This window comes from Myxocyprinus asiaticus, chromosome 9 (assembly GCF_019703515.2).
Source record: "Myxocyprinus asiaticus isolate MX2 ecotype Aquarium Trade chromosome 9, UBuf_Myxa_2, whole genome shotgun sequence".
Taxonomy (NCBI): domain Eukaryota; kingdom Metazoa; phylum Chordata; class Actinopteri; order Cypriniformes; family Catostomidae; genus Myxocyprinus; species Myxocyprinus asiaticus.
Window position 1 is genome coordinate 33,650,823 of NC_059352.1, and position 19,425 is coordinate 33,670,247.

The window sequence follows — 19,425 nt, forward strand, 5'->3', positions numbered from 1 at the left end:
AAATATCCACCATCTATGTTTAGTCATATAAGCTTCACTGAACCCAAATCAAAGGCTCAACTCAACCGCATGAATTTTACAAGCAAACAACGTCCTCGTGTGTACATTTTAAGAAATGGCACGATTTTTGTGCATTTATTGACAACGACGCATTTTGTTGAGGCATCAATTCAAAAACATTGTTACATATTATTTTGCTGACATTTATTAAAAATTGCATTTAAAAGGGATGCACTTGCATGGAAAACCGGTCAATTCTGGTCTTTCAGGGACACATTCGAGCACATTCATAGTTTAAGATTTTAACTACGAAAAATATCAAAAAATTAATTGCAATTAATTATTTTATATAATTATTAATTGATTAATTAATTAAATTCGTTGTTAAATAACAGCAACACTTAAAAAATGCCACCAGATTATACGATTTATTTTCAATGTGTTTTGAGCTAATTGTTTGCTATTTGAAATCATGTTCTACTTTTTATGTAGGCTAAAAAGTCTGGAAATGGCATGATTCATTACGATTCATTAGTCTTTGTAAAACAGCGAGATGGAACCTGCTGATTCACTCTCGCAGCTTACCTTGCCAGTGCGTAAGTTTTGTTTCTCCACCTAGGTTTCATTTTCTCTCCAATAGAGGCGGTTCTCAGTTCAGTGTACTGTTGACTCGAGAGAACTGTTGCGACCGGAGCGGTTCATTGCAAAGAAGAGTTGGCAAAATCCGTCATCACCAGTTCTAGGATCATATTACTCCCGGATATCGGTTCATTTCCAATCGGAGTGTCATGCACGTCCAAGAGACACGTTAGGATTGGGTAACTTGTGGATCAGTGTTGACTCGAGACGCGAACTGTTCCAATTTCCAAACGATTCAGTCCGGTTTGGTGAATTGGTTCAACTAGTTCACTGAAAAGAACCGGTTCAAAAGAACAATTCGTTCACGAAACTGACGTCACTAGAGACGCAGTTGTGTGTTGATGATAGCTGGCGCTGCTTGCTTAGACCTCTAACAATGGCCGACACATTGTCTCTGTTGAGTCTCGAGGACGATTTGACATGCAGCATCTGTTTATGTCTTTTCGATAACCCAGTGAGTTTACTTTGTGGACACAGTTTCTGCACGAGCTGTCTGGAAGCGACATGGAACGACACGACATCCTCTTTGTTCTGCCCTCAGTGCCGTATGCATTTCAGCAGCAAACCCGATCTCAAGAAGAACACCGTCCTCAGCGCTGTGGTGGATGCCTACATGGTAAAGGCGGGTGTCTCCGAACCCGTCAAGGAACCTGTTGAGGTGAAAAAGAAAGATACAGGGCAAATCAAATGCGACAGTTGTATGGAAGCCAAAGCGGTCAAAAGTTGTCTGACGTGTATGGCGTCTTACTGTGAGGATCATGTGAGGCCTCACCGGGAGAATGCCATATTCCGGGCCCATCAGCTCTCAGACCCGCTTCCTGATCTGCTGGAGCGTCTCTGTCCTGATCACGGCAAGCTGATGGAGTTGTACTGCACTCGACACCAGTGCTGCATCTGTAGCGCTTGTCTTCAGAACATACATAAGGGCTGCGAGTTAATCACAGCAGATGAGCAGCGTTCCAAACAAAAGGTATCTTAAACCCTGATTAGTCGAGGCTAAACTTTGTGACAACATGCCCCAATAGCTGATCATACTGTCACACTATATGGTAAGTTGTCACAATGGAACCTGCAATTAAACAGCCTATTTTAGCACATTTTAAGCGGTAAAACAATAATGAAACAAAATCACTCACGAAACAGCAGAAATGTAAAGGCAGCCTAGCCTAGCATAAAAACATAAAACAATTGTTCTAGTCAATATACAGTTCATTGTAATTAATTAATTGTATGGCACGTGACAACTTGCCCCAATAAAAATGTGACAGCTTCCCCACACTATGCCAGCGTTCACTTGTTTAGCCCAGTGTTTCCTAACCTTTTTTCTGCCACGGCACACTTTTTACGACTAAAAAAATTCTACGGCACACCACTATCAAACATAGGCTAACCATCGTCAATTATTTTCCTTTTCAAGAACTTGTCCATGTTTTCTGTCCGTCTTAGTAGCGTGTTTTCTTGTAATGTTTGAAATTCGGCTATGCAAAAAAAACAAACAAACAAACAAAAAAAAAAAAAAATCACATAGGTAGGCTACGCTGTGTGAGGTCACAGGTGGCAAGAGCGTTAAATGGGTAATGAAAAAACAACAAATTTGCTTATTTTCTAATTTTTAGGTTTGTTCTTGCAATGCCACAACAAATTACAGGGATGCAAACTCATGAGGGCCGAAAAAGGTACAGCGTTTTTAGTCGTTTTCGCGGGTCCGTGTGAACGGGGATCGTTTTGACAACGTTGTCGTCTGTACGCGAAACTTTTCAAAAACGCAAAGGAAAAACTTTTCCGTTTTTAGTACATCGTTGTCGTGTAAACGTACCCTTAAATTGACTCCAATCTGAATTCAGAGACAAACGCTCCATGACTTTTCAAGCATTGCAATCAGGGTACAACATTTTTTGCTCAATTTTAGCAGCCATTTAGATTTATTTACCAGCCACTTTTATTTTTCATATAGATTGTTTTATTGTTTTTAGTTTTTACTAATATATATGTATATACACTGGTGGCAAAAAGTTTGGAATAATGTAAAGAATTTGCTGTTCTGGAAAGAAATTGGTACTTTTATTCACCAAAGTGGCATTCAACTGATCACAATGTATAGTCAGGACATTGTATCGCCAGTGTATGTATATAATGGTTACCGAGTGCCATAGGTAATCACAGCAGTGCTAATTTAGGGCCATATAGCACGATTGCAAGAGTTATATTGCTTATATACAACAGTTCAATGAACAAGTACATTTTAAAAATGAGGAAAAACTGAGTATGATCACAAAAAACGCATTTGTAAATGGAACTCTCAGAATCTGCCGTTGCTAGTTCAAACCGAATGATGCATCCAAGCCTTCGTTATTAATTCAAAAATGTCACTTTAGAACTAGTATCACGGCTTGGGCTGTTTCTAACAAGTTATTGGGGAAACAAGGATGTGTGTGTGTGTGTGTGTGTGTGTGTGTGTGTGAGAGAGAGAGAGATGGAGCATGTGCCATCACCTGTTGCCACTCCCAAGCAGAGATGCTGTAGTGTGTTAGTCAGCTTTCTGAAGATAATGTAATTTTGGTCAAATTCATCCTATATTCTCAGTGGAAAAATAGCCGTCCAAGCGGGGGTATTTCTCCCTATTTTGTGGTAGCTGGTGCGCAAGAGTCATTCACTATAGAAGCCGCAATCAACTCTGCCATTTTGAACAGTATGTCCTCTCCAATGTGGAAACTCCGGTAAGAGGTAAGCGCCTTGAGTTTGTGTAATTAATCAGTCTGTTGTGTCTCTCAACTGTTATGAGGTTTAATGTTGAAGTTGTTAAAGCCGTTTAAAGCTATTTCCTAGCTTTAGTAGTGTAGTAGTAATACGAGTGATCACGTAGTGCACTGCTGGGGCCAGTTGCACCAGCTATATTTAAGTTACAACTTAGCCTAGTTGTGGCGTAAATGGGCACTAAGTCACAATTTACGCACTACTAAATATTTGGGTGTTGCACTATTAAATTTGGGTAGAATGTAACCCTTCGTATAAACTAAATATTTACGGAAGCCTCCGACCAGGAGTAATGGTTGGATGTTGACATTTACACTCAAAAACTTAAGCTCTTCAGCATGAAACCGTTCAAACGGTGCAGTTTTCAGGGTATGTTGCCCAGTGTCAAGTTTATTAGGATATTAAAATGAATAAATGTCTATTTTTTTCAGCCTGTAATATTAGTATTTATTTATCACCCCCTTATTTATTTTTGATACATTTCCTATATATTGTTATTTACAAAGGGCAAATAGACTATTTTTCAAATCTAATTTTATTATGTATCGTATTTTAATAGGGATATAATTTATTACAGCTGACAGTTACGTGAGCAAACAAGGTTTGAACATCAACCGTAACAAGATAAAACTAAAATGCATGGCTTTTTAACACTTCTGTGTCAAATTTGAAGTCTGTTTATTAGATCAATACAGATAAACATCATATTATGTGGCAATGCATTACGGAGAGCTTACGACCTACTAGCTAAGTCTTGTCTTAAGAACAGGTGGTGCAACCAATTTAAGCACTGACTTGGTTACAAACTAACTAGTAGTTACTAAACCCTTAGTGTGAACTTTACGTCCCAACTTAAGACCTTACGCATAGCTGATGCAACCCTACCCTGATGAATGAAAACACTGACTGACCCTGACTCACTTCACATCACCTGACTTATATTACTCAGAAAAATGGTCTTTTGCCGCCACCTGCTGGCTAAAATATGTAATGTCAAAAAATTAAATGTAAAGAGACACAAAGCTCTTAACACATATGCACAGCTCTTACACTTTAGTTTTGAACGGCACGAACACAAGCAGAGTGGTACAAACAGTGAAGCGTTGGAGTGCTGATGGTGTGAGAACCATCAATACTCGTAGAACGTCTCTCGTCCAATCAGATTCGAGGACCGGAACTAACTGTTGTATATAATATATATATATATATATATATAATGCCGCTTATAGCACGGTTACCACACCTTAATACGGTTTCATCTCAAGACATTTTTTGGTTTTCATCCCTAAAACACACATCTCAGCAGCAGCGAGTGTCGCCATATTTCTGTTGTAAACCTTAACAACTGTTTTCAACCCTGCTGAGATGCAGGTGTGCACTGACATGACAGCTCTGTTTTTCGATCGCAAGTGTGTACGTAATGCGTATATGTTTGTGTGTCCACGTGTGTGAGAGCTTAAGAGAGGGGGAGCGTGAGAGTGTTTCCCACAGATGTTTCAGATAATATAGAAATTTTATTGATCAAGTGTATATAGCTCTAATACAGCTCAAGCCTTCATTGCTAGTTCGACAACGTCACTTTAGAACTAACAACAGAGGATGTGCTGCTTTTCGGCAAGGTAGTGTATGTGTTTGTGTGTGTGTGCGCGTGCATGTATTTATATATTTATCCCCTATATCAGGGGTCGGCAACCTATGGCATGTGTGCCAGCATTGCCTACATTCTGTGTTTCATTTGTTTCTTTCTGCTTTCAGAACAACACGTGATGTAATAAGGAAAATACCACTATTAATCCTTGAGATTTCCAACCCAGCATCAGGTACACCTTCCTTAAATCATGGTCACACTCAAAATTACATTAAACGATTAAAAGAGAAATCTGAGTCTAATCAAAATATAAATTAAACCTGGAAATAAAGTTTTAGGATTTTGTAGGTGTGATTCACCGAAAATGGCTAAATAGTTGATCAGCTTGTAATGTGCGAATTGCTTGCATGCGCAGCGTGGTCTTGTCACATTTTAATAGTGTTTAGTCTCCCATCAGCTGATGAAAACACGCTGTGTGATCATCTGAAAGGATTACAACAAGATGTAGATTGGAATGCAGGTGCGAAAAACTTCATACAAGTAAAATAGCCTGCTCCACTCTCACTGTTGCTTGCGTGCTAGTAATTACCCCTCTGTGTGATTTTGAAAATGTAGTATGACATAATATAAGAAATATTTAAGATTGCACAAAATTTCGTGATCAGTAATCAAACAAGCAAATTTGTGACATTAACTGTAGCTCATTTAGTACAAAATGACAGGTTTTCTTTCATTAAAGCATTTAAGATGCTCTGTGAAATTCACATGCAGGATCATGATTATATCATAATCATTAGGTTTTCTCTCAAATTTTTGATAATATCATTTGTAATAAAAAATAAAAAAAAGATTAAATTAGAAAAATGCAAAATAGAAACATTTTCACAAGTGGACTCACATACAGGTGCATCTCAATAAATTGTCGTGGAAAAGTTCATTTATTTCAGTAATTCAACTCAAATTGTGAAACTCGTGTATTAAATAAATTCAGTGCACACAGACTGAAGTAGTTTAAGTCTTTGGTTCTTTTAATTGTGATGATTTTGGCTCACATTTAACAAAAACCCACCAATTCACTATCTCAAAAAATTAGAATACATCATAAGACCAATAAAAAAAACATTTTTAGTGAATTGTTGGCCTTCTGGAAAGTATGTTCATTTACTGTATATGTACTCAATACTTGGTAGGGGCTCCTATTGCTTTAATTACTGCCTCAATTCGGCGTGGCATGGAGGTGATCAGTTTGCGGCACTGGTGAGGTGGTATGGAAGCCCAGGTTTCTTTGACAGTGGCCTTCAGCTCATCTGCATTTTTTGGTCTCTTTTTTTCTCATTTTCCTCTTGACAATACCCCATAGATTCTCTATGGGGTTCAGGTCTGGTGAGTTTGCTGGCCAGTCAAGCACACCAACACCATGGTCATTTAACCAACTTTTGGTGCTTTTGGCAGTGTGGGCAGGTGCCAAATCCTGCTGGAAAATGAAATCAGCATCTTTAAAAAAGCTGGTCAGCAGAAGGAAGCATGAAGTGCTCCAAAATTTCTTGGTAAACGGGTGCAGTGACTTTGGTTTTCAAAAAACACAATGGACCAACACCAGCAGATGACATTGCACCCCAAATCATAACAGACTGTGGAAACTTAACACTGGACTTCAAGCAACTTGGGCTATGAGCTTCTCCACCCTTCCTCCAGACTCTAGGACCTTGGTTTCCAAATGAAATACAAAACTTGCTCTCATCTGAAAAGAGGACTTTGGACCACTGGGCAACAGTCCAGTTCTTCTTCTCCTTAGCCCAGGTAAGACGCCTCTGACGTTGTCTGTGGTTCAGGAGTGGCTTAACAAGAGGAATACGACAACTGTAGCCAAATTCCTTGACACGTCTGTGTGTGGTGGCTCTTGATGCCTTGACCCCAGCCTCAGTCCATTCCTTCTGAAGTTCACCCAAATTCTTGAATCAATTTTGCTTGACAATCATAAGGCTGCGGTTCTCTTGGTTGGTTGTGCATCTTTTTCTTCCACACTTTTTCCTTGCACTCAAGCTTCTTTGGCAATGAATGTTTGTGGCTTACCCTCCTTGTGAAGGGTGTGAGTGATTGTCTTCTGGACAACTGTCAGATCAGCAGTCTTCCCCATGATTGTGTAGCCTAGTGAACCAAACTGAGAGACCATTTTGAAGGCTCAGGAAACCTTTGCAGGTGTTTTGAGTTGATTAGCTGATTGGCATGTCACCATATTCTAATTTTTGAGATAGTGAATTGGTGGGTTTTTGTTAAATGTGAGCCAAAATCATCACAATTAAAAGAACCAAAGACTTAAACTACTTCAGTCTATGTGCATTGAATTGATTTAATACACAAGTTTCACAATTTGAGTTGAATTACTGAAATAAATGAACTTTTCCACGACATTCTAATTTATTGAGATGCACCTGTACATGCACATATATATATACAGCTCTGGAAAAAATTAAGAGACCACTCCAAATGCTTCTTAAATCAGTATCACAACAGGCCCTTTTACAACATTTTTTTGTGATGGCTACAATCAAATTGTAATGCCATGCTTTCTTTAGAGATCCCACATCAAGAGCTTTGCCATTTGTAGTAGAACATAGGGACGATCACTTTCGATTGGAATTCACCCATATTTTTTTGGCGGGGGTTGGGGGGTGTTGGGGCGGAAGTCGGCACAGCCATTAACTAGGAAAATTAAAAATGGCACTCCATGTCAAAAAGGTTGCCGACCCCTGCCCTATATTAATGACCGCCTCATCGCCTAAAATACAGAGTCTGGGGCAAAATGAAATTTGACGTCACACATAAAACTCTGAACCCTCAACCAAAAATCTTGGATCTTAACATACCGCCAAAAAACATGGGTTGTGCCCCCATCTTCTGATTGGCATCGCCAGCAGGTGGGTGTGTCTTTAAGACCAAGCCTATACAATCTAGAGGGGGTCCAATAGAATCAATGTAAAATCTTAAATTGCATAAGGCGCACCCTTGCATCTCTAGATGTAGACTTGACATTTTTTAGAATCCTAGCCCACACTCCCTCCTCCAACACCAAGTTTAAATCTTTCTCCCATAATCTCTTGAGAGAATTTGAAGCTCCGTCCCTCAGACTCTGAATTAGCAGGGAGTAATACACTGATGTTTCATGGCCTTTTCTAAAAGCAGTAATCACAACTTCCAGAGTATCTACCGCTTTTGGGGAGTGTATGCTACTCCCAAAAATAGTAAAAAGCAGGTGGCGCAGCTGTAAATACCTAAAGAATTGAGACCTGGGGATCCCAAAATGTTGAACCATATTTTCAAAGGATCTCAGCACTCCACTCTCATATAGGTCACCGAGTGTATTAACCTCCCTCACAATCCACTCTGTCCAGCAGAAAGGGGACTTATTAATACATAATTTTGGGTTCAGCCATATGCTCGAAGCAACATTTAAATAAATGTCTGAATTAAACACTCTGGACACTTTTGTCCATACCACGTGCATATGTAAGATAATGGGGTGTAACTTAACTTCTCCGATTAGTTTGGTAGAAAGGCTTTGCAATGGCGAAATAGGGGCAAGAACTTCCTGTTCAATACAAAACCAGGCAGGGGCTCTCTCAGGAGGAAGCGACAAATGAGCCAAATGTCTGAGACCGAATGTATAATAATAAAACAAAATCTTGGGTAGGCCTAGCCCACTTTTGTCAATTGCCTATGCAACTTACTGAAATGTAATCTGGGACGTTTACCATTCCAAATGAAGGACTTTGCTATGCTATCAAATTGCTTGAAATAAGAGAGGGGGACATCTAAAGGGAGAGATTGTAGCAGGTAGTTGAATTTTGGAATACAATTAATTTTAATAACATTAACCTTCCCAATAATAGATACATGTAATGAAGCCCACCTGCCCACATTGCTCAAACCTTTTTATTAAAGAATCAAAATTAACTCAAAACAAATTTGCAGGGAATAAAATGTCCAAATACTTAATGCCCTGTTTGGGCCACTGGAAGGCGCCTGGCTGAAAAGCCGTTACTGGGCAGTAGGCTGTCAGAGCCTAAGATTTGGATTTAGACCAATTCACTCAGTATCCTGAAAACTTAAAGGAATTAATATTTCTGTGGAGGCAAGGCATAGATCTAGTAGGGTCGGAGACAAATAATAAAATATCATCTGCGTAAATCAAAAGCTTATGCGCCACACCTCCCGCCACCACCCCTGGAAAATCATTCTCCTTTATTATCGTGGCTGCTAATGGTTCCAGGGCAAGACAGAACAATAATGGGGAAAGAGGGTAACCCTGCCGGGTGCCCCTGTCTAGGGTTGCAACTAGAGCCCGACCGATATGGGATTTTTGATACCGATTCTAGAGAGGGGAAATTCACAGATTACCTATATGGTGGCCGAGATATTTAATTTTTGAGCTGGAATGAAAACAGACCTTTTCTATGTGGATTTTTCACCGATTTTGCACCGATATGACTATGCAAAGGTACTCAGATGGCTGCTTTCTTGAACAAATATTTTTATCATGAATATTTTACATTATTATTATACATTGTCAACAAATTCTAGAAATGAACACTGAGAAAATAAAGAATAAATAAATAGCTTAATAAACATCAGTACTGTATGTTTAGTATGTCAATTGCTAACCATTAAAATAAAGAATAAATAAAAATAAAGTAATAGCTAAATAAACATCAGTACTGTTTAGTATCAGTCAAATGCTAACCATTAAAATAAAGAATAAATAAAAATAAAATATATAGCTAAATAAACATCAGTACTGTTTAGTATCAGTCAAATGCTGAGTATATTAATACTGCCGAGTCAAGATAAACTGTGTGTTACACCATATTCTGTTATACAAGTGCAGGGGAAACTTTCAATGGTGGAAAACCAGACTTTTAAATATTACATTTTGTAAATGCAACGACTGGAATTGTTCGGTTGAAGGGGGTACCAAACTGTGAATCCTGAACAAAACAGTTTGGTGAATACATGTATACTCATCAGCTTCCACTCAGCTGACAACAATGAAAGTAGCTACGTAATTAGCTAGTTAGCTATGAGCTTGTTGTCACAGAGAGTAAAAGACGGACGTTGTTTATTTTACTTTCCAGCATTGTGTCTCACCAACTAGGTAATAACATAGCGTGAAATCAACACTCAACAGACAAAATCCACCACCGCACCGTTGTCTACTGAGCTGCAAAAAGATGCTCTGATGTTTACCTTTCAATCTGCTACATTACTGACTGCACTGACAAACTATAGCTGGCTAACAGCAAACAGACATGAGTGACATGGTTGTTAACGTTATATTAGTAATATTGAAAAGGTAGAATTATGGGGTCATTTTTTATTAACTTTCCAGTATGTATTTCACAAACTAGTTAGCAACTTACCGTGAAGAGACAACTCCGCCCTATCTGCAGAGCCACCGTCAGCTCAGAGTCAGCTCTGTAAACAGTGGAGTCGGAGCACACTCTGCTGGACAAACTACGCTATGACACCAATTCTAAAGTATTGTTTTTGCAATATATGTTCTGAAAAAATTTTCATATCAGCACATATCGGTAAACATATACGCCGATACCGATATATCGGTGAAAGGATATATCGGTCGAGCACTAGTTGCAATGGTATGAGATTTTCACGGTATGATAAAAGTCTCAGAAAATATCACGGTTTCACTGTATACGGTATTACACAATAACTATTATCAGTTACAATGACCCTTAAAGCAGTGAAAACAGAAGGGGTTTTTATTTTTTATTTTTTTTGGTTGAGCAAACACTTTATTATAATTGAAACTTGAAACCATTTTTTTAAATTGAAGTATGTGTAAAAAAAAGTTTCCCTTTTGAAAATAAATAAAATAAATAGAATAAATAAGAAAGCTAACAGAATTATAATAAGCCGAAATATAAACATGATAAAAAAAATAGCATGTAATTATAACATGTTATATAACTAAAGCATGTTAGTTTACATGTCAGCATAGCATGTTCAGTTAACTACTAAATGAAAAATAACATCAGCTGTGTAAGCTTTTAAAGTAATGTCCTATGATTATTAATAATTAACATATACCGTAGGTGCGCGACTGCACAGCCAGACTGCTCCTGTCTGTACCATTAACTCAGTGGTTCTCAACTGGTTTTGCTTCAGGACCCAGATTTTACATTTCCTTTTATGTTGCATAGTTTTGTTCATGGTTTTCAAGTACAAGGACATGCATCAAGTGACATTATTTTTGTTGTTGACGTCAACAACAAAAGCGACAGGAAGGCAGGAACACATCTTGAAAAATGCCACTGTTGATGTAAAATGAGGTGTAATAGATTCTACCTTTAAATTATTTAATATGAAACTATAACATTTTGTCAAAATATAAAAATTACTTTTACTCATGTAAAATCGTGAAACAATTTTGTAAAGGTGATGATGCATAATGAAAAAAAATTAGCGCATAACACAGTGTTGATCTTTTCCTCCTCAGTGCTGTTTGGCATGTCAGGGCTGCCTACTGTTCGAGAGGTTCGACAGTAATGCTTTAAACTAGAAAAGTCTCACTAGAATTTAAATTGGTCACATCAGTTTTGAGGTCTGTGCTCCGTAATATTGAGGGAAGCCCGGTTGTTGCACGTGTGCGCCAGAGAGCTGAGCAGATCATTAGCGCAAGCTGGTTCCGTTACACTCGTGCAAAAGTGCGGATGAGAAGCCTTTAGCTGATTGTGAGATTATCATTAAATCTGCCTCGGCAGTCCTAAATAGGCTATCACTTGGCGGCCGCCGGAATATCTTCAATGGAGAACCATGGCATTGTTCTTTCCCTGCTGTCCACGACCCAATCCGAATAGACCTGCAACCCACCAGTTGAGAAACACTGCTTTAACTCACACACACACTCACTTATGTCAGACCGCCTTGCCTCGCTTCTCTCTGACATTTTCTCCACTGCATGTTTGTGGAGCAAGTTGACGAGTCTGACAGAGGAGGAAAGGAGATGCGCAGGTGAGATTCTCTGTCCGGTTAAATTTTTTTCTCAATACTGTAGATAAGCAAATGTATACGGTATGATAACTGTCAGTTTTCATACCGTGGTATACCGTGAAACCATATCAAACACCTTTTCGGTGTCAAGTGAGATGGCAGTGACCGGAGTCTGACCATTCGCCGCTGACCACATGATATTGATGAAACGCCTAATGTTATCAGAAGAGCTACGGCCCCGAATAAGCCCCACCTGATCTATATGTATAAGAGATGTCATAACTTCACTTAATCGGTTAGCCAAAAGTTTTGACAATATTTTTACATTTAGCTGGATCAGGGAAATTGGATGGTAACTCTTACACTCGTTTGGATCTTTGTCCTTTTTAGGAATCAGACTGATCCGAGCTTGTGTCATGGTTGGTGGAAGTTTTTTCCATTCTTTAATGATTCCTTATAAACTTCCAGCAAAAGTGGAGCCAGTTCTGTAGCATAAGATCTAAAAATGTCTGCGGCAAAGCCGTCTGGCCCTGGAGCCTTGCCTGTAGGCAAGGCCATAATTACATCGCCAAGCTCCTCCAAGGTTATCTCAGAATCAAGAGAATTTGTTTGCTCAGTCATCATTTTAGGAAGTTTTAATGGTTCCACAAAGTTTCTAATATCTTAATCAGTAGACGAAGACGTGGAACTATAGAGATCAAGATAGAATTCTTTAAAAGCAATATTAATATCAATGGCCGAGGTAAATATTTCACCACCAGCAGATTTCACTGAGGGAATGGTAGAAAAAGACCCTCTCCATTTTATATATCTAGCCAAAAGCTTCCCTGCTTTGTCCCCCAACTCAAAGTATGACTGTCTTGACCTGAATAGCCAAAACTCCACCTTCCGCAACAAAATAGTATTATATCTGTATTTCAATCAGGTCAATTCTCTGAGGTCATTAGACTACATTCGGCATTTCAGCTCTGCCTCGGCACTTTTAATATTCCCTTCCAATTCCACAAGTTCTTGTGCTTTGGATTTTTTGGTGAATGAGGCATACTGTATGATCCAGCCCCTAAGAACAGCCTTAAGTGCCTCCCAAACCACGCCCACAGAGGATACTGAGGACCAGTGGGTCTCCATATAGACATTTAATTCAGCCTTTTGCATTTGTTGGAATTCAGGATTTTGCAAAAGGGATACATTAAAGCACTAACCATATGATTTTTTTTTCTCCGTATGTGGCAACACCTCTAAACACACCAGGGTGTGATCTGAGACTAAAATATTTCCAATTGAGCAATCAACAACAGATGAAACTAAGGATTTGGATATATATATATATATAAAAAATCTATTCTAGAATAAATCTTATGAACTGATTAAAAATGTGTTATAGTCCCTACCAGTTGGGTTCAAATGTCTCCAAATATCAGTAAGACCAAGATTTTTAAACATCCTGAGAAGCGTCAATGTTGCTCTAGGGGGCTTGCACACTTTTGCTTCACTATGATCAAGGACTGAGTACATCAAAAACTAAATTCTCCTCCCAATATTATATCATGAGGGGTGCCAGCGGCTTGCAACATCCCTTCAAGATCTATAAAAAAGCCCTGATCATCAACGTTAGGTGCATAAATATTTGCCAAAATAAGACTTTGTCCCTGAATTTCAACTAAAACCATAATGACTCTTCCTAATTTATCTTTACTCTGTTTGAGACATTTGAATTTTAGATGTTTACTTATCAGTGTAATGACTCCCCTGCTCTTACTCGATCGATGCACTATAAAAAAACAATGCCCACCACATATCTTTCCAAATGTTTCAGCTTCCTGTGGGGAAAGGTGTGTTTCTTGAAGAAACCTTCATTCTTTTTATGGGATGCCCCAACCCATTCACATTCCATGTGGAGAGAGACAATCCACTCATATTAACATTTGACATTTTGAGATATAAGAAAAAATGTATTGTGTGTCAAAAACAGGATTATAAAGACCACATTCCAACATTAGTGCAACAGTCAAACCCCGAACATTCTCTAGAACCAAACAAACAGAAAAAAGAAAAACATGCACATTAACCCCGCACATGACAGCGCCAACTGGTGTCCATCCTTCCAAACTCAAACAGTCCATGCATGCCTATGAGAACCTCCGCGACAACTTTGCCGTCGGATTGCTCAAGTCTGGTGATTCTATAAAACTTTTGTGAGACAGAATTACACAGCAAAATATAATCTATTAAACAAACTCCAGCCAATAGGCAGAATAAACACAAAGAGCATGTAGCTTTATCCATAAAACTGTCCTAAAGTTGTTGTATTCAACAAAATGAACTCCAGCCGCTAGGCGGAACCAGCACAAAAAGAGCGCGCAGATTCTTCAGACAGTCAAACGGATGTTCAGTGAGCAGGTCCATTTGGCTGCAACATGAGTACAAGCAAATTACTTACTCCAGTGACTTTGCAAGAAATACTCCACAAAATAAACTCCAGCCGATAGGCGGCACCAGCACAAAAAAAAAAAAAAAATGTACAGAATTTTCAAACAGTCAAGCGAATGTTCAGTGAGCCGGTCCACCCGGCCGCAATGTGAACACCACAACATGACCCACTCACTCCACTGACTTTATGAAGGACATCGCTTGCTGTGGGCATGTGAATGTTTTACGGCCATCCTTAGTGTCTATTCCCAATTTGGACGGGAATATCAGTGCAAAAGCAACCTTCCATTGATGTAAAAGTTTCTTGCATTCCTTGAATCGATCACGTTTCTCTCGTCAAGTTCGCAAAGTCTGGGAACAAGAAAATGCTGTGGTTCTTCCAAGAAAGCCTTCCTTTATTTCTCGCCTCATGTAACACAAGATCTTTATTGGATGATCTCAGAAATTTGGCCAGACGTGATCGGGGCCTGTCTCACTCAGCGGATTGCTGAGTGAGACAGGAACCCTGTGAGCTCGCCCGATTTCCAGCTTATGGCCTGCTATTTTGAGCAGACTCGGAAAGAGCCCGTCCAGGAATTCCACCATATTCTGTCCCTCCACTCCCTCTGGGACTCCCACGATACAGACGTTATTCTGCCGGCTATGGTTTTCCATGTCCATGTCCCAGACACCCTCCAAATCCACCTTGGTCGCTAGCGGATTAGCAGATAATTCCCTCTCCAATGACTCCAGATAATCTATCCAATTCTCGACATTGTGACCACATCAGTAAATTTCGCCTCCATGGCAGTGATTGATCGACGTATCACAGCAAGATCCTCCAAGTCAGCAATGACCTTCGTCAGCATTGCTGACATGTTCAACATCTCTTGCGGCATTTCCCGCAACTCTCTGACCAAATTGACTCCCTGGTCCACGGTCTTCTCAGGGGTGTCAGCCTGAGCATGTAAGTGTCTTGTAATGTCTCCAAAGCCCAAGGATTTTGAATTCTTTGACATATTGTCCTCCAAGAACAGTTATGAAAAAGAGTGTATCGAATCTCACTGGTTTATGTAATTAAAAGGTATAAAAACTAGCAAAGTGTGCAGAGCTCGCCGTTCACACGTCCGATCTTCGCATGGCATTACACCCAGTCCATTGTTTGATGTTCTTAACCGATGTACTTTAACCAATGTCTTTGTTTATGTGGTTATTTTGGTGTGGTAGCATGTATGGTGTGGGTGTGTGTGTGTGTGTGTGTGTGAGAGAGAGAGATGAGAGAGAAAGAGAGGGAGCCCAAGGATGCTTTTCAATCGAAATTGAAATAAATGTAGGATATTATAGACATTGTCATTCTTATCCAATGTACTTAACCAGTGTCTTTGTTTTAATTGTTTATTTTGTTGTGGTAGCCTGTAGGGCTCTTTGAAATAACTGAAATAATTTTGCGAAGTGATATGGAACCATAATGCGGTCAAGACCTGGAACTACTTCATAGCCGTGGATTTACTTGAAAAATAATTGCACACCTTAGAACGTCCGTCAACCAATCAGAATCAAGCATTCAACAGACCCGTGGTTTAAAACGGAAACATGGCGTCACTCGCTGCTGCTGAGAAGTGCTTAAATTTACATCTTGGCGATTTTGAAGCAATGTTACTTCTGATGAGAGCTGCAACATATAAAGGTAATCCCACAGGTGATCTCGCTCAGTTTCTGAGCTTCTCTCTTTCGATCCCTCAAAAACAAACTTGCACACAATCTCTCACACATGCACAAATGCACTAATTTGTTACCACAGTAAGTGATCCAGTAAAGCATCACAAGCCTTGCTATCCTCCGTTGCTAGTTCTAAAGTGACGTTTTCGAACTAACAACAAAGGCTTGAGCTGTATAAGAGCAAGACGCTGAATCCGTAGCGGAAGAAAGTAGTTCCACTCACAAGAGCGTTTAAGGACAAAATTCACAAAATGTCTTGAGATAAAACCCTGAATGATGTATTAAGGTGTGGTAACCGTGGTATAAGCAGAATAATTGACTCCGACCTGTTGAATTATTGAAAAATTATACTACATCTGTAATTAGGGCTCGCTGCTAGAGCTGAATTCTGTAGGAAACACTGATATATATGTAAGGAATAATTGACAACGGACCGTTGAATTATTGAAAAATAATGCACACATGAGGTGTAATGGTCATGATGCACATTACCACCTCGGGTGTGCATTATTTTTCAATAATTCAATGGTCCGTTGTCAATTATTCCTTCCTTACATATATTAGTGTTTCCTACAGAATTCAGCTCTTGCAGCGAGCCCTAATTACAGATGTAGTATAATAACTAATAACAACAACCCTATTATAATTATACAAGTAATATTTCTTTAATAATTTCTTAATTTGTACACGGCATTGCTATGGGATCTGGTTAAAAAAAATCAGTAATTTTCTGTGTGAAATCACGTTAACAAAAGACTTTGAATGAGCACCTGCAAATTCCAATATGGTAAAATGCTCTCATCTCTGCTTCTGTCCAAAAAAAAAAAAACTGGTGTTATGAGATTTTCGATTTGAAATTGTATAGTAACTTGTAGTGGCCAGTTAAAGTGAATTTAGAGCACTGTAAATACAATTGAAGGCAACATCTGTTATTCTGTGCATGAGATGAGATTCGTGGAGGGCAGACAGAACCACCTCACATGCGCTCAGAACAGAGCTTCGCAGAGCAGCGTGTGGCGCATGCAGACTGTTTGCTTGATTAGATCACAGCCCTTTGCAGTTTAATATTCACAAGGGCATATCTTGATTTCGATTTTATTTCAATGGATCATTCTGCCCTACACAATGCAATAGAAGGACATGTTGTTTTTGCGCTATTTTGCGGAACGCGTTCTTTTTATCTCATCACATTGAATTCAGACTGCAAGCTCACAGCTTGAGTATCATTCTCTTGCCATGGCACTGTCACAGGAAGCACTGATATATATATATATATATATATATATATATATATATATATATATCAGCAACAACATTAAAATTGTGTAGGTCCCCCTCGTGCCGCAAAACAGCACCAACCAGCATCTCAGAATACCACTGAGATGGTATTCTTCTCACCACAATTGTACAGAGTGGTTATCTGAGTTACCGTAGACTTTAGTCTCTTTTCCACCATTGGGCCAAACGGTTCTGAGCACGATGAGGAATGGTTACAGTAGCTTTTCCACCTGGGCACAATTCGGCTCAGCATGGCATGATTAGAAACCATTTTCGGCCTGGAATTCTCAGCACGGTTAGACAACCATGCTCAACTGTGCTGGTGGAATGCCTGTAGTGATGTTGCGACACACGATTGGTCACTTGTCAGTTGCTAAGATTACTTATTTTTCTCTGTAGCTGGCTAAGCGCACTATTTGGGCAAAGTAAACACACTTCTCATGTGGTCCTTAAACTCTTGCGTTACCAAGGTAACGACTAAAGTATTTCTTGTATACATTCGAAGTCTGTTCTCAGCACCACAGTGGAAAAAAAATCCAGCTGGCCCGGATCAGCACAGAATAGAATGGTTTCGCAACAAGAAAAGTTTGGCCCGATGGTGGAAAAGAGGCTTTTATCAGTTCAAACCAGTCTGGCCATTCTCTGACCTCTCTCATCAACAAGGCATTTCCGTACACAGAACTGCCGCTCACTTGATGTTTTTTTGTTTTTGGCACCATTTGGAGTAAATTCTAGAGACTGTTGTGTGTGTAAATCCCAGGAGATCAGCAGTTACAGAAATACTCAAACCAGCCCATCTGGCACCAACAATCATACCACGGTCCAAATCACAGAGATCGTATTTTTTCCCCATTCTAATGGTTGATGTGAACATTAACTGAATCTCCTGGCCCTTATCTGCATGATTTATGCACTGCACTGCTGCCACACGATTGGCTGATTAGATAATCGCATACATGATTATTGGTGCCAGGCGGGCTGGTTTGAGTATTTCTGTAACTGCTGATCTCCTGGGATTTTCACGCACAAGAATTTACTCTGAATGGTGCTAAAAACAAAAAACATCCAGTGAGCAGCAGTTCTGTGGACGGAAATGCCTTGTTGATGAGAGTGGTCAACAGAGAATGGTCAAACTGGTTCAAACTAACAAAGTCTATGGTAACTCAGATAACCGCTCTGTACAATTGTGGTGAGAAGAATAGCATCTCAGAATAGAGTGTTGGTGCTGTTTTGGAGGCATGTGGGGGACCTACACAATATTAGGCATGTGGTTTTAATGTTATGGCTGATCGGTATGTATATATGTGTGTGTGTGTGTATGTATATATATATATATATATATATATATATACAGTTTATGCTTAAGTGTAGACAAGCACAGAAGAGAAATTGATTGTTAAAGCACAATTTTGGAGGCTGCACTGAATTATGATGACATATGTCATGACATTTCACCTGTAGTCCTAATGTCGCTGCATGCCCTTTGTACGGTAACGTATACAGCCACAAATATCTAGAATTATTAGAATTCTTATGCCAAAATACAGTGAAACTGCAGAGTTGTGTTCACAATGAATCGTGACTGCTCTGTGGAAATAAAGTGAACAAATCTCAGAACCTTTGCAGCGATCACATATTCAACACTATTCTTGCAAACTGTTTCTATCAGAAAGACTCAGAACAACATAGCTTAAAGGGAATGACAGTTTATTGATGAACAATAAAATAATAAACTCTTTTGGTGTAAGCCCCTTGCTGACAGTCCATTGAAAATTTTAGTGAACCATCAAATCCTGCCGGGGAAGGCGGCAGGGGCGAGGAACCTACCTAGATGAAGACTTGCTGGTGGTGGTGAGAAAGAGACGGTGGCCACATTGGCACCTGAAGGCAGCAGAGTGGTTGGCTGCTGGCAGACCTTTAAAGCGAGAGGTGTACCGTGATTGGTTAAAGGAAAATATGAATGAAACGATGATGTGTACCGTGCAAGTCTCCCTGACAGAACTACCTCTAGCGCTTCCATTTCTAGACAA

At 39.4% G+C, this 19,425-nt stretch overlaps 1 protein-coding gene across 3 annotated transcripts in view; it reads left to right on the plus strand.

The window, feature by feature from the left end:
- Positions 1–889: 889 nt before the first annotated feature.
- LOC127445747 (E3 ubiquitin/ISG15 ligase TRIM25-like) overlaps positions 890–19,425 on the plus strand; it is a 55,210-nt gene continuing 36,674 nt past the window's right edge. For all 3 annotated transcript variants that reach the window (XM_051706014.1, XM_051706015.1, XM_051706016.1), the window contains exon 1: positions 890–1,609. In XM_051706014.1, the coding sequence (XP_051561974.1) occupies positions 1,016–1,609 (594 nt within the window). In that variant the 5' untranslated portion in view covers positions 890–1,015. The remainder of the gene's footprint in view (positions 1,610–19,425) is intronic.